This window comes from Rosa chinensis, chromosome 5, assembly GCF_002994745.2.
Source record: "Rosa chinensis cultivar Old Blush chromosome 5, RchiOBHm-V2, whole genome shotgun sequence".
Lineage (NCBI taxonomy): Eukaryota > Viridiplantae > Streptophyta > Magnoliopsida > Rosales > Rosaceae > Rosa > Rosa chinensis.
The window spans coordinates 11,073,058-11,093,693 of record NC_037092.1 but is presented as its reverse complement, the minus strand read 5'-3'; the positions used below and the strand labels follow the sequence as shown (position 1 = coordinate 11,093,693).

The following is a 20,636-nucleotide window of genomic DNA, read 5'->3' as shown; positions in this document are numbered from 1 at the left end:
GGTCACTACGTATCTCTATAGGGATCTAGATACGGAATATACATGAAGGTTCATGGTGAACTTCATTTACCCAAGTCAAGTGGCTCTAGACCATGGAGCGCGTTTACAAAGAGGTTGAAACGCTCACTAAAGTGACTACTTGATTGGGAAGGGATATGCCCACGCGTTTCTATGACAAGTTTTAGATTCTATCGCGGTTCATATTGGACATGATCTTCATTAGAAGCCCTTAAAGAGTTAAGGGAAACCGCTGAACACTTGAAATCTGAGTTTGAGATGAAGAATTTTGGGAGAACACGATTATGGCTCGGTTTGGAACTTGAGCATCGTGTCGATAGATGCTTAGGCATTTTGACAAGGTCAAGCCTTTGAGCACCCCCATGATCGTCCGTAGTCTTGATCCTGAAAAGGATCATCTTCGTCGAAAGGATGATGACAAAGATGTGCTAGAGGCAAAAGTGTCTTACTTAGTACAATAGGCGCATTATTGTACTTATCTCAATGCACAAGACCGGACATCTCATATGTTGTAAACTTGTTAGCTAGATATAGCTCTGCGCCAACGCAACGCCATTGGATTGGTGTAAAAGATATCTTTCGATACTTGAGATGTATGAATGATATGGGCTTGTTCTATCCCTACAAAGAGATGATGGATTCGGACCCATCACACACCAGAAACGCCGCCAATGCTGGCCTGCGTTCTCTATCCCCATCCCAAAACGACATGTGTTTTGGAAGGTTTTGCTGATGTTGGGTATCTCTCTGACCCACACAATGGTCATTCCCAAACTGGTTAAGTGTTCACCATGGGAAAAGACCGTGATATCTTGGAGGTCTACAGAACAGACTGTAGTCACTATATCTTCGAACAATGCAGAGATCATTGCCCTTCATGAAGTGGTTCGTGAATGCATATGGATTGGATCCATAATTACGCATGTTCGAACAATTGTGGTTTGAAGTCTACCACAGATGAGCCTATGAGCATTTAGGATAATGCTACTTGTTTTGAACAAATGAGGCAAGGCTACATCAATAGCGATAACACCAAGCATAATCAGTAACAACAGACACTCCTCGAGATCCAAGTGAACTAGGTTCGATCTGAGGACAGTGAGGCAGACTTGTTTACTAAGTCATTGCCCAATACCACGTTCGAGAAACATGTGGCAAGAATTGGCTTGCGGAAATTATCTGAACTCCCATGATCGTAGTCATCAGGGGGAGGTGCAGACATCAGGGGGAGATGTCTACATGTTCGTCTCGAATCGTGAAGGGTGTGTTGTGCTCTTTTCCCCCTTCGACCGAGGTTATTTTTGTCCCACTGGATTTTTGTTACTCGGCAAGGTTTTTAACGAGACAACGAGAGAAGCACCGCGTTTGGGCAACACAAGGGGGAGTGTTCAAGGAAAACCTAATTTGTGTTTATCCCAAACTCTAGGTTACTTGACCTAGTGGTAATAGGATTTAATTAGAAGGATCTAGAATCCTAATCAATGTAGAATTACTTTCCTTGTATGATTGAGATTCTATGCATTGTAATCCTCTATATAAAGGAGCCCCTATTATCAATGAGTACACACAGCAAATTCCTGTCAAATTCAGTTTCTCTACAACAATGGACAATTTTTAGGTTCACCCTTAGGGTGAATGAGCATATTCACTTCTATTGTCGATTAATATAATTTTACTTAATAAATTTATCATCCAATGGTCCATATATCTCAAATTAGCCTTTAAAGATCATCTCTGTAAAAAATCAATCGAATCAGAAATCATTTAATTATCTAATTGAATCAAACAAATGGATGGTTCTAACAACACTTACTACTTTTATGATGAACCGTCCATATATTTTATAGAAATGAATAACTAAAAGGTCTTCAATTTGATTGATTTTTATATAGCTAATCTCTGTATGATATTATGCAACATGAATGGTTAGATTAAAAAATTATAAAGTTAAAATGCATTAATCGCTATAGAGGGTGAATATGCTCATTCACCCAATGAGTGAATCTAAGAATTGTCCTAAAGTTATAGGGGAGTGAAATTTACACTCCTCATTTTACAATTCATACCCCATATTTTGTTTTTTAGTAACTTACATTTTGTCTTTTTATAAAAAAATTAATAAAAAAAAATAGAAAGAATAAGTATTGATTGTAAATTATTCTAATTAGAGAGTGTGTATTCATTCTCCAACATATATATATATATATATATATATGGGTCCGTGACCACCAGCCCCAAAATATGCTAATTTTAGCCCACTTGCACCAACAACAAAAAACTGTTCCCACTAACCCAAAAACATATTAAAAAGACAATTTTACCCACTAAAAATTAAAAAATTACACAATGGCAGCACTACCTCTCCTCTCTGTCTCCATGATGCGCACAGCTCTCTGATTCTCTCTCTCTCTCTCTCTCTTCCCTCGGATTCCGAACCCGAAGCCTCCGAGCCTGGCTCGCTCCAAGATGGAGACTCCGGTGACTACTCGATCGTCGGTGGCTCTGCAGGCTGTCGTTATCGAGTCCGGCACGGCGAGGAATCTGAGAGAGATCAACCACTCACCGGATCCTTCATGGAAGGAAGACGACGTCGATTGCATATGACAAAGAAGCTCCGATTGCGGCGTTTTCTTCCGAGTCGGAGAGGAACTGGATTAATGCTAGAGTGGCGGCAGCCGGAGTTCGAGTCTGAGTCCGGGTCGGGTCTGGAGCTCCAGCTGGAGTTTGGTGCTCTCTCTCTTTCTGAGTTCGACACTCTTCCTTTGGAGTTTGGTGCTCCAGCTGCATCCACTGCATGCAAGTCCACCTCCGGCCAGAGCGTAGTCGCAGTCGCAGCTCGCTCCGTCGTCGGAGTCTTCGTCGGCTGCTTCACTCCTCCCGAGACCAAGAGCTCCGCTAGCTTCGGCGACTCCGGGGAGTTCAAACCTCACTCTGGTAATAACATATCCATATTCCTCGTTAGACACTAAACGTAAATCTTGGAGATCTGAGATGAATGATTGGTTTGTTATATTTGCTTATTTTGTTAGTGTTTTCAGACGCATCTAGGGCTGGGAGTGAGAGGAGACGCAGTTCTGGTTCGAGTCGGGGAGCTTACGCTAGTTCGAATAACTCGAGACGTGAGAGACAGGCTGGGTGTGTGAAGTAAGCACACCCATCCTATTGGGGCTAATAGACGTCTATTGGGGCCAATAGATGTTTTGAATTGATGTAATCTCCTCGTTTTTTTTCTTTAATCAAAGTTTTATTTGTGTAGTTTTAGGAAGATTAATTACCATTTCGGTAATCTATACGTCTATTGGGGGCAATAGACGTCTATTGGGGGGCAATACATGGCTGATAGTCGTCTATTAGAGGGCAATAGATGTCTATTGGGGGCAAAAAAACTTTCCGGTGAGATTTTCAGCAAGTTCCGGTAGGCGGCAGCCCGTGACCGGATTCCGGCTGAAGTTGGCCGGATTCCGGTGACCGGATTCTGGCGGCCGGTGATGAGCTCCGGCGAAGTCTCCTATGATTTCTCTTTCTTCCATTTTCTCTATCTCTCTCTCTCTAAGTAACAAAGGGTTGAGGGGTAAAATGGTATTAAAAAAAATTTAATGGGGTATTAGGGAAGACTCCCTTAGAGTGTATTGAGTAAGAGAGAATTAAAAAAACTTAATGGGGTAAGTGGGAAAAAAATCTCTAAAAATGGGGTAAATGGACAAAACCCCTATATATATATTATTTTATTTGTTTTTTAAAGGGAGCTGGTGCGGCTGCCATCAAGCCGTGTATTCATTCTCCAACTTATATAATACAACATGAAAAGATAAAGTGGGAAGACAATTAAACTAAATAGAAACACTACGAGAATTATGCCCTATATTGACACAAAAGATCGAAGATGCTAAACTTTTGATATCTTAACCAAGAACTTGATTATCCAAGAAAGAGAGCATATACCTTTGATGCTGTTGATAATTAAGATTATATATAGTTCGAGTTTACCTTCCACTGTAATATATTGATACATATAATGCTTTGCTGCTACGTACAGTGGCGGACCGGCGGTATTGCTCTCCAAGGTTCTTATTGGCCATGTATTACATGGGTTCATCCCGGCCACTTGTCACTTATCACTTGGAATTGAAGAGTTTAGCTAGTGATCATAAATGAGTATATATGCAACCAGTGAATATATAAGTCAGAGTCCAAGACGGCAGGCAGTAAAATAAAGCAGTACGTGCAGGAAGAAGAACATGAATGTGGGTATATATAGTGAAGCAACACTAAAAAGAAGCTGAACACACGCTCTATTTAAAATCTAGAGTCTAGACCCTATTGTAGAAGCACGTACTGGAAAGGAATCAGTTCCTCTTGGCGATGACGACGTTGCTGCTCGTAAACTACTACTGCTGCATGGTTTGCATAACCATAGCGGCAGCTCAAACCGCCACTATCAACAACACGTACAGATCCGCCATGGTTTGCCCATCTTGCCTGGAGAACACCAAATGCTCTTTCAACGTCTTTGCGGAAGGCCTCTTGTTTGGTGGTGAAATATGCTTCAGCTTCATTTTGAGGGCGTCTGATTGCTTGGACAAGTGTTGCCCACTTAGGGTAGATGTCATCAGCGAGATAGTAACCCATGCTATAACGATGATTATTGATGTGGTAGTCTAATTGTGGTGACTGACCTTCAGTGAGCGCATCAAACAGTGGTGAACGCTCGAGGACTGTAATGTCATTTTGGGTACCAGGAATTCCAAAAAAGGCATGCCAGATCCATGTATCAAAATCCGCCATGTATCAAGAGCCGTTCTAGATCCTCTTTGTTTGGTGTTGCTGGTAGATGGTGACGATCGTACGACAAAATTCACCGAAGTTTTCTATAGCAGTAGATTCAGCCATCATGAAGTTTTCATCAAGAGAGTCTTCCACTTGTCTGTAAGCCATCATTCGGAGTGCGCAAGTCAATTTCACATGAGGCGAAAAGCTAAGTTGCCCTTTGTTGTCACGTTTTTACCTGAAGTAGGGGTTAGCTAACTGGACATCGTCTAATAGGCGAAGGAAAACTTCACGCCACATTCGGTAGCAGCGTCTGAATATTTCTAGTGGGTACACCGGATTTTCAACAAAGTACTTTTGCATAAGATCATCGTTCGCACGGGAGCGAAATCAAGGGATGTATTTGTGCCCGGGATCCGACCCACCCCATTGCGGTTGTGGACGAAGTTGGTTATTTGCCAACCAAGTAGCTGCCGTCGTCATAACTTGTGTTGCATGCATTTCCATCTCTTCATCTTCTTCATCATCTTCTTCATCCTCTTCCTCTTCTGTGCGTAACCTTTCTCGCCACTTATTGAACCAATTAGAACTCATTTCGAAAGTGTTTAAACAAAAAAACAAAAAGGTATGAATCTGATGAAGGTGAGTAGAGACACTTATATGATTGTGTGAGGAAGTAGAAGGAAGATGTGAAAAAGAATGTTGAAGTCATATATATTTATAGTGTAAAAGTTAAAATATATATATATATATATATATATATATATATATATTTCAAACCAACGGCTACATAGGCAACTGCTAAAAAAAAAAAAAAACTCAACGGCTAGCTGACGTCAACAACAGCTAGTTGCTGACGTCATGCTCCTGTCAACATCAACTGCAGCCCGTGGGGCACCACCAATTTGATCCATTTTTTTAAAGGGGCAAAGGGCTACTCAAAGTGCTATATTTAGCACTACAACCTCATCTTTGGCCCTCTATTTTGGCATTTTGGCCCTTAGTCTGATGGGTTGGAGATGGCCTAAGGCCACCTCCAATAAGGAGGTCTAGAGGGCCAAATGCTATAATTTAGCCCTTATTTCATCTCCAATAGCAAGTTTTAAAAGGGTCAAAGGGCCATGAAAATGTCATCGGGCTGGTGAGAAGGCTATGTTTAGCCCTTTGGCTGGCCTAGTCCAGTATTTATGGTCCCAGCAGCAGACCCAAATGTGGAGAAAATGGGCTGCTAGAAGAAGGAAAAGGGGGGGGGGGGGGGGGGGCGGCGGCTTTGAAACCAATTTGATTCCCAACGGTCATAATTGATCAATGGCTATCAATTAAGCAATTATCACCATAATTGCAAATCAATGGCTGCTATTATCTAGCCGTTATTTATGCAACGGCTAGTTGGTTGGTTTTTTTTTTTTTTTTTTTTTAACAAAACAATAAAATTTGAAATCATTTTCTCTATAAATACAACCACAATTTCTCTATAATTTCACACCTTTAGTTTTCCTTCTACAATTCACTTCAACAAACTTTTTCCATCTTTCTATTCTCTTTCTAGTGAAAAGCATGTCCATCAAAGGAGCTAATTGGACAAGAAAGGAAGATGAAGCTCTTTGCATTGTGTTCATCCAAGTATCTGAAAACTCCGACAAAGGTACGAGCCAAAAAGAGACCGGCATTTGGAAACAAGTGGAGCAAAAGTTTAAGGAATATTTCAATGGTGCTCCTCCGAATGTTATTAATTTTGAGAGTTCTTGACAAATGGTGACAATAGTGCGACAAAATTGACTAAGGTTCTCAATGGCGGTCGATTCAGGCATACGGAATGATTCATCTAAGGAATCAGCCGAGCATGCAGTAGCTAGCATTCGAAGAGCGCACATCAATTTCTAGTGAGGCGAGAAGCCCAGACGCCCAGCACAATCTTGTGACTACCTAAAGTATGGATCCGCTGTCTGGACATGCTCTAACATCCGGAGGAACACTTCACCCCTCATCCTGTAACGTCGTCTGAAAGTTTCGGCATGGTACACATGGTTAGCTACAAAGTAATCATTTAACAACTTTTCATTCGCTACCTCGTGTGATCGGTGATGGGTAGCGCGGCCTGGAACATAACCTCCCCATTGCGGTTGTTGATGGAGTGGGTTAGTAGCCAACCAGCTAACTGCTTCTGCCATAAGTTGTGTTGTATTTCTTCACCTATGCGCATCATATTCTTCATCTTCTTCGTCATCTTCCTCGTCTTCACGTTGCCTCTCATTCCACTGAGAAAACCAGTTGGAATTCATTGCAAAATATAAGAAAAATTTATAAATTGAACAAACAATTAGAGAAGAAATAGATGAGATAGTGATATATGCAATCGAAAGACCTATTTTTATTGAGATTTGAAGCTGAAGATAGAATAGCCGCGTATGCATAAAATCTAATCGAAAATCTAGGGAGTTGATCACAATGGGACACATGGCATTCACAAATACTATCCGAAAATTTGATAAGGTCTACAATTATTAGTTTTGCCACGTCGACAGTATATATAATCGGGAATCTAGGGATTTACTTGTGAAGGGGCACGTGGCACTTAAAAATCCTATTCGAAAATATTATAAAAAATACCACATAAATACCTCATCCAAACATACACTTTAAAAAAATTAATTTTTGTCTCCAAAATTAATTTTTGTCTAAATTAAAATATTATTATAATACAATAAAATGATAAATTTGAAAAATATAATTTAAAACTATAAAATACTTGAAAGGGCTAAAATTTAGCCCTTGCCTTACTGGAGATGGTTCACTATTTCAAGAATAAAAAATAATATTTCTGGGGCTAAATTATAGCCCTGGCCTCAATATAGCCATTTCCTACTGGAGATGGCCTAACCATATCAGGCCATCTCCGCTTGTAGGTTTAAAAACCAAATTTTGAACCCCAAGTCTTCAAAATCCATCTTCAATAGGAGGTTAGGGCCTAGTTTGGGATTGATTTTGGAGGGCGCTTTTGAACCTGTTTCTGCTTTTGGGCTTTAGCTATGGTGTTTGGTAAAATGTCTAGAAGTGGCTTTTGGTCCAAATTGATTCTCTTAGAAGCTGAAACTGAGAAGCACCGAAGTACCAGCTTTGGGAAGCTGATTCTGTGAAAACACGGAGTGAACAGGGTTCATTAAATGAAATTTACAAAGATTTCCTATTATGTCCTCATCTTTTCTATGAGGATCGTGATAGGGTTTTGTTATGCTCAGCCTCTCTTCCCAGCCTCCTTTGCCGTTGAAACTCAAAACACCTCAGCTCATCGATCGATCTCTTCTGTGTCTTCAAAATCCGATTCCGTCGCTCCTCCACCACACGCCCCAAACCCAGAGCATTCCCGAACCCCAGCTTCTTCAACCTCCTTTCGTACTTGGCTCTTCCCAACCTCCTCTGCCGTCAAAACTCAAAACACCTCAGCTCATCGATCGATCTCTTCTGTGTCTTCAAAACCCGATTTCGTCGCTCCTCCGCCACATGCCCCAAACCCAAAGCATTCCCGGACCCCAGCTTCTTCAACCACTTTTTGTATTTGGTAAGCTCCACATCAGAACCACTCTCCAGATCTTCCTTGTTATTCCTCCTCCCAGCATATATCATCCCATTTGAAGTTCCTATAACCTAGTCATAGCGGCGCAGTGAACCGAGTAACCATCAATTTCGCGTAATCACATCTTTGCAAGCCTACCAAGAACCACTCTATCACCGCCTCTATCTCTCTCTCTCTCTCTCTCTCTCTCTCTCTCTCTCTCTCAAACCCAGCAGCAAATTGAGCCGAAAGTTTCTGTCTTCAGCGAATCAAACTCACTGTAAGTCCTCTCCTTCTCCATCTTTCCCCAAATTTACAGTATATTGCTTTTGCAAGCTTCGATTCACTGCGCTTGTTATTGTTTGTCTCCTCTAAAGTTCTTAATTTTCCCCATATGCGTCACCTGCAGAACAAGTAGCAACAGATCGAAACAACTAGCTTCTTATTGTTTGGTCAATTTGTGGTATTTTGGGTACCAAATTACAGCACATAGAGACGGGGTAAGTAAGATTCTGACACTTTTCAATTCAATTCCAGTCCTTCCAATTATTTCACCTTTTGATTTCATTTCTTTGATTATGATGCTACCTAGGTTTTGTTTTTTTGGCTAGTGGTTCTTTTATATGTATATATTTCAACCTTTGCATACTAGTGTGAAATTGATATATTCTGGTCCCTAGCCCTTTATTGAATCCTATGGTTTTAAACAAAGGATATATCTAGGTCTTTATTGTGGTCAGCAGCTTTGTATGAATGAGGATCGTGTTAGGTGTTGGATATGGTAGTTTATAACTATTGTTTGTTTACTACTAAGCATGTGTTATCTTTAGATCGGAAAGAAGAAATCCACCGGTACTGAAAATGTGGGATCTGGAAAACAAAAAGCCACATGGCCGGATGAGGTAGTAGCTATATTTTGTGATATAGCTGCTAAGGAAGTGGCAAAGGGAAACAGACCTGGTACACATTTTGATAAAAAGGGATGGTCAAATGTTATCATGGCCTTTAAGGAGTTAACCGGAAGGGATTACGATAAAAGCCAACTAAAAAATAAGTGGGATTCACTTAAAAATGATTGGAAATTGTGGAGTTCACTTTTGCATAAGGAAACTGGTATTGGATGGGATCATGCTAGGAAAACTGTCGACGCACCTGCTGAATGGTGGGAATCCAAAATTCAGGTGTGTATTTATCCTTCTCTGCTTGTGGTAGTAATTTTTTTTTTCTTTCTGTTTTTATATTGAATTTTAATGAACAGGTAAATTATGTATTGCAACTTTGTTGTGGAGGAATGTTGCATTGGTTACATGCTCTATTGCTGGTTAGCTTTTATTGCATGTAGTGACACCATAGCTTTTGTTTTGGTTAATTTCAGTCCAGGTTCTTTTTCTTCTCTGGAAGTTGAACTTTTTACTTGATGTAGTATTTCAATCTTTGGTTTTGTAGTACTAGTTGAGTTAAGATTTTACGTCAACTCTGTTTTACCTGTTAATAATAGTGAGAGGTTAGTACTACTGTGAGTGACTTTCTCTACTTTGTTAATTGTTTTATTTTCATTATATCCCCTGCCTTGCTACTGTTAACATGGAATGTGAGAGTTTGGTTTTGATAAAGGGTTATGTTGGGTATTTGATGTTATGTGAACTTACTGAGGTTGTTGATTTTTAGTTTGGGTGCTCTTTTCACGATGCTTATCAATTATATTGTATTGGTACTATGTTGTTTATGCTCTGTATCAATTGAACTGTTTTGGGTTTTTGTTTTGGTATATAATGATTGTTTAGCTTTTGAAATCAGTCTTGAGCTTGTACTGATTCAATTATTATATGTTGTTTTGTGTTGTGCTTTCTATCTTCTCTGAATTAGTGTACTTGTTATTATGTTCTTGATGATTTTACTTTGATTGATAGCACGGTGCTTTATTTTGTGTTGTGTGAGTGCTTTCTATCTTCCGGCACTTATTGAGAGTTTAGACTTTTTACTAAATCCCGTTTGTTTTGCAAATGACAAATTTTAAATCGGCACCAGAGGTTAAAAGTTTGATGCCCAAAAGTTTGATTGCAGATCGACTCCCTATTTTTTGGATTGTGATTTTAATCGAGTCAAAACTTTTCTATTAGTTTCAGTTTACCTTTGTTTGTTAAAGTTAGAGACTAGTAGTCTGGGCAGTGCTGTGGGTAATTATATCTACCTGGTTGCTGTTAGCGTTTTGTGATTATGGAATGTGAGAGTTTAATTTTATTTATTTATTTATTTTAGTTTCTTTTGGTTTGGGTACTTGTTCTTTTCAACGTTTTTGATTGATGTATTTTGTTGGTGTAAGAATGTTCAGTTTCCTTTTGGCCCTTTGTTGGTGGAGTTAATTATGTATTGCAACTTTGTTGTGGAGGAATGTTGCATTGGTTACATGGTCTGGAAGTTTTTGTTTTGGTTAATTTCAGTCCAGACACCATAGCTTTTGTTTTGGTTAATTTCAGTCCAGTTTTTGTTTTGGTTAATTTCAGTCCAGACACTTGATGTAGTATTTAATATATGCATTCAGGTTTGCATTTGCTGCTCAGTTTTTGTGATCAATATTATCATATGTAACAATCTTCTCTTATGTTCTTCTTTTGTAGATCAATCCAGAGTATCGCAAGTTTCGGGATGTGGGAATTAGTCCTGAAATGATGGCTGTTTATGACAACATGTTCAGGGGTAGCACAGCCCTAGGTCACTTTGCCATGATTCCCTCAGCTACTATAGATATTGAAGAGGTTGTGGAGGATTCAGAACATAATTTATTTTCTGGAGATGATGAAGAGGATTCTGACCAAGATAATGAACGTAGAGGCAAAAAGAGAACAAATTTGGAGTGCCAAACAGAGGCTGATAAAGAAAAAAAAGGAAAAGGAGTTATGAGAGGACCAAAAGGGGAAGAAAGAAAAGGTGGGAGGTGCGGCGAAATTGTCTAAATAAATCGATCGTCTTGAGCCACATCTGTACGTGACAATGGCACCTCACAAGGAACTAGTATTCAAGAGGTGATGAGAGTTGTTGCAACATTACCAAGAGCAGAAACCGGTACCAAGCTATGGTGGTTTGCAACGGAGTTGTTCTGCTCTCAAGAGAAGCAAGAGATGTTTTCTATTATGACAGATGCTGATCTCAAGCTCCAGTTTCTGATTCTTAATCAGAAAAAAGCAGAAAATTAAGTAGGCTGGTCCTACTTTGTAACATGATGCCTGTTGCTTGTCGTTTAGACCTAAGCTAAGTTTTTTTCTATTTTTGTGATTTTCCGGGTTTGAAAGATTGATTGTTGTTAATTGTTAATGCTATATTATTTTACTAAGTTGAAACTGAATTTGATGCATCTTTTTATTAAAACTGATGGTTGTTTGGTTCTTTGAAGTTTCCTTTGATGTGAATGATTAGTTTAGTTTTAGGAGTCTGCTGCACCAAAACCTGCCTTTCTATTTTGTATCTTGCATGATGATTAGTCAAAAGCTTGCTGTTTAGTTTTTATCTTGCTGCTCAAGTACATATGCATGCTTGTCTTCCTACACCCATTTTATATTTTGAATTTGATGAACAAGTAAACATTGGCAGGTTTGTTTTGTGAAGTATGGATGCTTCTGGAGATGAGGAGGAGATAGATCAAATTATATGTTTATGTGGTCGTCTTATTCAAGTCTATCTTGAAAAGTACATTCAGAAAATTCCATGTATGACAAGCTCCCAAACAGGTTACATTTGGTTAATGGAAGTGTTAGAAGGCAATGAAAGTAGGTGTTATAACCAATTTAGGATGGATAAACAAGTCTTCATGATGCTTGTAAATGATTTGGAAAAGATATTGAAGGGTTCAAGAAACATGAGTATTGTTGAAATGGTGGCTATGTTTCTTTATATTTTGGGACAAGGTCAAACTAATAGGAATACACAAGAATGTTTTCAACGTTCTGGTGAGACGGTTAGTAGGTATTTTGATATAATATTAGAGATTTTCTATAATATGGCAAAAGTGCTCATAAAGCCATTGGATCCGGAATTTAGGAGCATTCCACAAGAAATTCTCACTGATTCAAGATACATGCCTCATTTTAAGGTATGTATAATGTACTACCCTTTTAAAGATGTTATCCTTATATAAATGCTTCCTAATTTGGTAGAAAACCATTTTTTTTTTATTCAAGTCTATTATACTAATTTGTAGGATTGCATTGGTGCTATCGATGGTGTTCATGTTCAAGCTTCGATATCTCCATGTGATCAGGTGCCATATATTTGAAGAAAAGGGATACCCACCCAAAATGTATTGGCTATATGCAACTTCGACATGCAGTTCACATTTGCATGTGCAGGGTGGGAAGGCACTGCCCATGATAGTAGAGTATTCTTATCAGCTCTACGCAGTCCTCAATCGAATTTTCCTAAATCTCCAAATGGTATTTTTTTTCCTAGAATTACATAAATAATAACTTATAATCTTTTATTTTACCGAGATCAATAATTCCTTATAATTTATAATGTCAGGAAAATACTATGTGATGGATGCCGGATATCCACAAATGAAGGGTTATTTATGACCATATAAAGGTGAGCGGTACCACTTTCCACATTTCCGTAGAGGTGATGAGCCAACCGGTCATAAAGAAATATTCAATCATGCACATTCTTCACTTAGGGGTGTTATTGAGTGCACTATTGGGGTATGGAAGAAGAAATGGAGTATTTTACGTGATATGCCTCACTTTCCTTATAAAAAACAAGTTAAGATAGTTATTGCTACTATGGCTCTTCATAACTACATAAGAAGATATGCTCAACGAGATATTGATTTTGATGAAAGTGGAAATTACTCAAGTGAAGAGACTAGTGAAGAGATGGAGGATAATGAACATGATGGAGATAGTCTGGAAAGACAAGAAATGGAGGTGTTAAGAAATGCAATTGCACAAAGTCTAATGAATGCATCTACTTAACATTTAGTTGCAAATTTCAAGTGACTTTAATTTATTTTGTGTAATGGTTCCTGCTGAACTATGGTCGGGAAATTAATCCAAATATTCTTGACTTATTTTGTGTAATAGTTAAACATAATATGCATATTAAAGAGTTTAAAGTAAATCTTTTATTCAGTCCAACCAATGGTACATGAATAATACATGAGAAATTTTTTATTTAGCATAGTTACATAATCAAAAAACAAAATTATGTATTTTAATAGCATATCAAAACATGTATGCCCATTTTGGTAATTATACCCAGCCAAAACACTTTTGCCTTTTTACTTACCAAACACCTACAAATTGCTTTTCGTTCTCGCAACACTTTTAAAAACAGTTTACCAAACACCTCAGCTGCTTCCTCTCACAACAAGTTCGGAAGTGATTCCTCTCACAGCAAGTTAGGAAGTGCTTCCTCTCACAGCACAGCAATCCCAAACTAAGCCTAGGTCTATTACAAAAATCAATTTTGATAGACCATGGTGTAGACAGAAATGGACTATGAAAAGTTGAAGGCTGGCCCACATGCATTTGGTGTGGTATGTAGAGAATAATGACTCACATGAAAATTATTGAGCTTTCAAAGGGTTAGATTTAGAAAAATTATTGACCTTATTATTCAGATAAATAGTCTAAAAATTACATTTTAAATGTCTAAAACTTTAATCTTAGTCTATTTTAAACCATAACGATTGAAAATAGCCTTAGGGTTGTAACTTTGAACCTATCCTTATAGGTGTCACAGGCACTATTCCTCGGGAGCTCGGTAACTTGCCATTGCTCATTAAGCTGGACTGTTATTGAGTTTTAATAGTATTCTCCCTCATGAATTGGCTGGTTTGCAGGAAGTCCATTTACTTCCGGTTCAACAAGTTTACGGGAGCATGATGGTATCATGGTTCGGGTCCTTTTCCAAACTTCAAATCCTTAATTTGCATGGTACGTAATTGATTTGCAGGTTCGATTCCCACACAAATTAATCTTCAATTTGTCTGCACTGAGAATAGCTCTAGCTTAACGTGCAGGGTCACCAGAAGATAGAATTAACTATGCAAGATGCTATAGCCAGCCGCAATAAAATCAAGACCAAGTTTTGGAACAAAGTTCCATATATGAAGTGTACTGTTGAACCGTGGTATCTTTCAACAGCCCCTATAACTGAGTGACTTTATTGCATGGTTCTAGTTGAAGTTCTAGTTATGAGTCACTTTTGTCCAAACAGTTTTTTTTTTTTTTTTGTTGGCCCATATATAAATTGCTTCTGTAGGTAACAGTTCAAGTGATATGTCTATTATTTACAACCTATTCGAGTTACCATAGAGTATGAGTGAAATCTTTTGATCATCTTTTTAATAATAATAATAAAAAACCTATTCGATTATTCCTTATGCATTAATATGTCAGTCCTTTTTCTTTTGCTAGATAATGATGTGAAAAATTAATTAGACATCTTGAGTTTGCTAATCATCAAATCATGTTATTCCTAAACTCTATCATATAACGATAACCATATGTTAGTCAATCCTGTTATTAGGCAGAATTACTATTGTAATTAAGTCCAAAAATATTCAGGACTTTGATTATTTTATCAATGGCTTCGCTTGCATTACTGGGAGAAAACTATTGGTGGAATAATTTCTTAGATGTATGGCCACATCCCTAACTCACAATTCTACGTAGTTCTATATAATTGATTTCTATCGATTAGATATCTTAAATAAATGTCATCACTGTTACACCCACACTACATGAAATTTATTTTAAATGACAAAACTGGCTATAGCTAGTTAGCTACTACCACATATATATGTAATACTGGCCGGCTAGATACATTTTTAATAATTTGGCTGGCAACAAACAAAAAAGAAGCTAAACCCATTAGTCCTGCGTACACACGTACATTACTTTTGGCCATAGATTCATTCATGAACACGATACATTATTCATTTGGCCGAAAAGTGAGCTATAGGATTAATATATGCAAGCCGGCAGCAGAATATGTAAATTAAAAATCGATCGATATAATATGTGTCTGTGTGAGATATATACATACGACACTAGGAGAAGCTGATATCTCCTCCATTAATAGTCCAATCAAGCAATGGAGAAAAGGCAGATTCTGTGGGGGAAAGTCTTGCTGGTGGTTTACTATTGTTGCACCATGGCTGCAGCGCAAACCAACTTCAGCACCGACCAGTCTGCTCTTCTTGCTCTCAAAGCACGTATTACCGGTGACCCTCAGAACAAGATCTTGACCAACTGGTCATCCAACTCCGACGTTTGCAACTGGGTCGGGGTCACTTGCGGTGAACGCCACCTTAGGGTCGTATTTTTGAACCTCTCTGAGTTTCATCTCACTGGCACCATTCCTCCGGAGCTAGGAAACCTATCATTTCTTGCTGGGATGCGCCTAGAAAATAACAGCTTCCATGGAACTATCCCAGGGGAATTGGCCGGTTTGCGGCGACTCACGTTGTTTAGCTTCGGATTCAATAATTTTGTGGGAGAGATTCCATCATGGTTGGGGTCCTTGTCCAAACTACAAATCCTCAATTTGTATGGCAATGGGTTTTCAGGTTCAATACCCACGGTTATCTTCAACTTGTCTGCACTACAAGTACTTGATCTCAGATATAATCAACTATCGGGTGAGTGGCAACAATCTATCTACATACAACTCTTCAATTAATTAGTTCGATCGTGATGGTCATTTTACTTAGTAATATGTTTTTTATTGCTCTATACATAGTAGTATATATGTTTTATGAAATGAAATTCTATCCGTACGTACCTACATATACAGTAGCTAGCGTTCAACTAATGGACCTACAAGAAATCCTCCTTATATTACCAGGTACCATACCGAAAGAAATCGGGAACTTAACCATGCTGAAGATGCTGTACCTAGACTCGAACAAGTTCAAAGGTATGGCTTGGCTGTGTTGCAGTGTTACTATAACAACTTTATGGCTCAGCTCATGAGTTTTTAATATACATGTTGAATTTTAGAACTTCCAAAGGAGATTGGTGCTTTAGATTTGGAGGAATTGTTTGTGCAAGACAACGGCCTAGAAGGTCTTGTTCCTGCGGGTGTCTTCAACATGTCTTCTTTGACTACTCTGAATCTATATCGAAACCGTTTGAACGGCAAGGTTCCAGACAATTTGTGTGGGAATCTCCCTAATCTTCAGAAATTGAATTTGGCTTACAACCAATTTGAGGGTCCACTTCCATCAAGCTTAGAGCAGTGCAAACAACTTCTGGTATTAACATTGGGAGATAACAATTTCAGTGGGAGTATACCTAGAAATATTGGGAACTTGACGCAGATCAAGTATCTTCATCTTAGTCCAAACAATTTGACAGGTAACTTGCCCGTTATTTCAACTCTATTTAATATTTACTGTGTTTTTAGTGCTCTAAGGTTGATGACATTATGGCAGGGACAATACCACACGAGATTGGTCACCTTGGAAACTTAGAGACTTTAGCACTTGGTGCCAATAATCTCAATGGCCTCATCCCATCAGAAAGCTTCAACTTATCCTTGCTAAAAGGAATCGATATTTCTTTGAATCAACTATCAGGCAGTCTCCCTGCAAATATGGGCCTTGCCTTTCCAAACCTACAAGAGATCCATGTAGGAGGAAATAACCTTAGCGGAGAGATCCCAAACTTCATCTCCAATGCTTCTAAGCTCACAAAACTAGACATGGGCCCAAACTTATTTTCTGGGTTTATTCCTGCTACCCTCTGTGCCTTAACAAATCTTCAATGGCTTCTATTATCGTTGAATAACTTGATGATTGATACTTCTACCCCAGAGGCAAACATTTTCTCATGTTTACGTAATCTCAGAAATTTGAGGATGTTAAGCCTAGTAGGAAACCCTTTAAATACCACCCTCCCTATTTCCCTTGGGAATCTCTCTACATCACTACAATATATGGATTTTAGAGGATGCAACTTAAGGGGTAACATTCCCAACGAGATTGGCAACTTAAGCGGCTTGACAACATTGTACCTGGCATTCAATGAACTGAGCGGATCAATTCCAACGACATTGGGAAAACTACGGAATCTCCAAGGTTTGTATTTGACTTTCAACAAATTGCAAGGAAACATACCAGATGAACTTTGTCAGCTAGACAGCCTAGCTGATTTAGAATTGTATAGTAATGAACTCTCTGGTACTATACCTTCCTGCTTAGGTAACCTAGCCAGTTCACTAAGAAAGCTAATTTTAAGCTACAACATGCTGACTTCCACAATACCTTCTTCCTTGTGGGAACTTAGATACATCTTGTTGTTACGCCTGTCATCCAATAGTCTAAGTGGACCTCTCTCAGAAGATGTTGGAAATTTGGCAGTTGTGGCAGATATAGATTTATCAAACAACCATTTATCAGGTTCGATGCCAAGCAGCTTTGGGGGTCTTGAAAATCTGGTCTCACTCTCCTTGGAAAATAATAATTTTGAAGGCAACATTCCTAGTTCATTTGGGAACTCCCTAAGCCTACAACTCCTGGATCTATCCAACAACAGTCTTTCTGGAGTCATTCCAAAGTCTCTAGAAGCACTCTCACGTCTCCAATCTCTGAATCTGTCTTTCAACAAACTACAAGGAGAAATTCCAACTGGTGGACCTTTCAAAAACTTCTCTTCTGCATCTTTTGTCTCAAATGGTGCACTCTGTGGTGCACCCCAATTGCTTGTTCCACCATGCAAGAAGAAAGCAGTTGGCAGTTCTTTTCCAAAATATATTATTATAGGCATCTTGTCAGCAATAGTGCTCATAGTAGGCCTTGCATCGATGATAATGCTATGCAGAAAAAGGAATGTGGAAGCTGCAATGGAGGTTGCCATGTTGCATCAGCCTCTTTGGAGAAATGTTTCACACTTGGAACTTTTAAGGGCAACAAATGGGTTCAATGAAAGCAACTTACTTGGCTCAGGGGATTTTGGCACAGTATATAAAGGAACGTTGTCAGATGGGATAAATGTTGCGGTAAAGGTTTTCAATTTAGAAGTAGAAGGGGCTTTCAGGAGTTTTCATAATGAATGCGAAATGCTAGGCAATATTCGTCATCGAAATCTTCTTAAAATAATCAGTTGTTGCAGCCAAACAAACTTCAAAGCCGCAGTACTGAACTACATGCCCAATGGAAATCTTGATAAATGGTTGTATTCCGAAAACCTTTCCTTAAACCTCCTGCAGAGGTTGAATATAGTGATTGATGTTGCATCAGCGTTGGAGTACCTTCATCATGGTTATGGAACACCCATCACCCATTGTGATTTGAAGCCCAGCAACATACTACTAGATGATGATATGGTCGCACATGTTGCTGATTTTGGCATGGCAAAGCTTTTAGGTGGTGGAGATTCTATGACTCAGACAATGACCCTAGCCACCATTGGTTATATGGCTCCAGGTGATATACTATTGCTTATTTATGTCTGAAGTTTATGTATGTCGTCCACATTAATTTTATTTATAGGTCTTTCATTTATACATTGCAGAGTATGGAACAGAAGGAATAGTCTCGAGAAGAGGGGATGTGTACAGCTTTGGTATTGTACTGATGGAAACATTCACAAAGAGGAAGCCAGCAGATGAGATGTTTGGTGGGGGTATGAGTATGAAGCAAGGGGTTGCAAATTCACTATTTCTAGATGGAATAGTTGAAGTTGCAGATGCCAATTTATTTGGGACTCAAGAAGGCAATGGTGTTGTGAGCACGACAGAGTGTTTATCATCCATTCTGGGATTAGCTCTAGCTTGTTGTGCAGAATCACCGGAAGAGAGAACAAATATGCAAGATGCTCTAGCCACGCTCAACAAAATTAAGACCAAGTTTTTGAAGGCCACTGCAGGAGGTGTGGTGTTAAACAGTTCTCTTATAAGCAGTTCTAAATTAAATTGACAGAGAGCTAAGTTGAAATCGACCAACAAACAAGTCATATAATACAAAGACGGCAGAGATGGAGTAAAACAATGTACGTACAAAGGACACTATGAGAAGTTGCATACAATTTCAGAGCGGGTCGATCGTAGGCAAATGCAGACAGGATAAAATAAAGATGTAGACCCATAATTATATATTTATAGGCCAAGAATGTATAGAAGATAATTGAACTTGCTGTAACACAATAAAATTATAGTCATCATCATGGGGTGGTTAGTTTCATGATGCTGATAACGGTTCTATATCTATTAATTATCATCACTGATCTTCGTGATTTGGAAAATTACAATGTTGGTTATATATAAGCCCAAGTTCTGCAAACTAAAAAAAAAAATTATGTACAGTTTTCACCTTCAAAAATTACAATCTTGTTTGGTTATATATATAACAGTCATTATGTACTACGTTTTGGCATCTATTGATGTATAAGATACAGTTTTCACCTTCAATTAACAGGTAGCATCCCACGCGAAATAGGGAACTTAACAATGCTGAAGCAGATATACCTTGACTAGAACAATTTCAAAGGTATGATACCTTGCTAAATTCTCCCATTTCCAATTTATATTTTACTTCCCTCTAAAAGCATAATTGCAGACCAATCATCTAATTCATATATAATTTGGCCAGTTAATTACTATCACTCTCATTTCAGTTTTACACAACAGACTGTATTTGTGCACAATTTATATGATATAGAAACCCAAAAAATAAAAATTCAGTCATCGAAGCGAACTGCATATATGATCACATCATAGGGCTGGTGGATAACTTTGGTATGTGTTGATTTTCTCAGGAAATATTCCAAATGAAATCCGAACTTTAGTTCAACTGGAAGAGTTGAGTCTGCAAAGCAATGCACTAAGTGGTCTTGTTCCTATGGCTATCTTCAACAGGTCTTCTCTGACTACTTTGTCTCTGTCAAGAAACAGCTTGCTTGGTAAACTTCCAGAGAATATATGTCACAATCTTCTGAAACTTCAATTTTTATATTTGCTAATAACCACTTCGAGGGTGCACTTCCATCAAACTTGGGGCAATGCAAACAACTTCTTAGGTTATCATTGGGGAATAACAATTTCAGTGGAAGTATACCCAGAAATATCGGGAACTTGACCCAGATCACTTACATTCATCTTGGTTTTAACTATTTGATAGGTAACTTACCTAAATTCAATAAGAGTCTAATATGCTAATTAAGGGCAATATAACGTAAAATTAAACATGGTTGCTGACATTTCATGGCAGGTTCTATACCACATGAGATCGGTGCGCTCTTCAAAATCTAGAAGTTTTGTCACTTGGTGATAACTATCTTAACGGCAGCATCCCATCCACATT

At 38.5% G+C, this 20,636-nt stretch overlaps 1 protein-coding gene across 1 annotated transcript; it reads left to right on the top strand.

Moving 5' to 3' along the window:
- Positions 1-15,420: 15,420 nt before the first annotated feature.
- On the top strand, positions 15,421-19,521 carry LOC112202610 (probable LRR receptor-like serine/threonine-protein kinase At3g47570). Its single transcript, XM_024343609.2, has 5 exons — positions 15,421-15,974; positions 16,181-16,252; positions 16,336-16,692; positions 16,770-18,761; positions 18,850-19,521. The coding sequence occupies exons 1-5, from the start codon at positions 15,428-15,430 to the stop codon at positions 19,251-19,253; spliced, it is 3,372 nt and encodes a 1,123-aa protein (XP_024199377.1). The 5' UTR covers positions 15,421-15,427; the 3' UTR covers positions 19,254-19,521.
- The last annotated feature ends 1,115 nt before the right edge of the window (positions 19,522-20,636 follow it).

What these genes read in the sequence shown, in the direction of transcription:
- LOC112202610 (XM_024343609.2), top strand. Translation starts at nt 15,428, where the DNA reads ATGGAGAAAAGGCAGATTCTGTGGGGGAAAGTCTTGCTGGTGGTTTAC. An exon ending in TAGTCCAAACAATTTGACAG is followed by an intron (nt 16,693 to 16,769) that starts GTAACTTGCCCG and finishes ACATTATGGCAG; the next exon opens with GGACAATACCACACGAGATT. An exon ending in CATTGGTTATATGGCTCCAG is followed by an intron (nt 18,762 to 18,849) that starts GTGATATACTAT and finishes TATACATTGCAG; the next exon opens with AGTATGGAACAGAAGGAATA.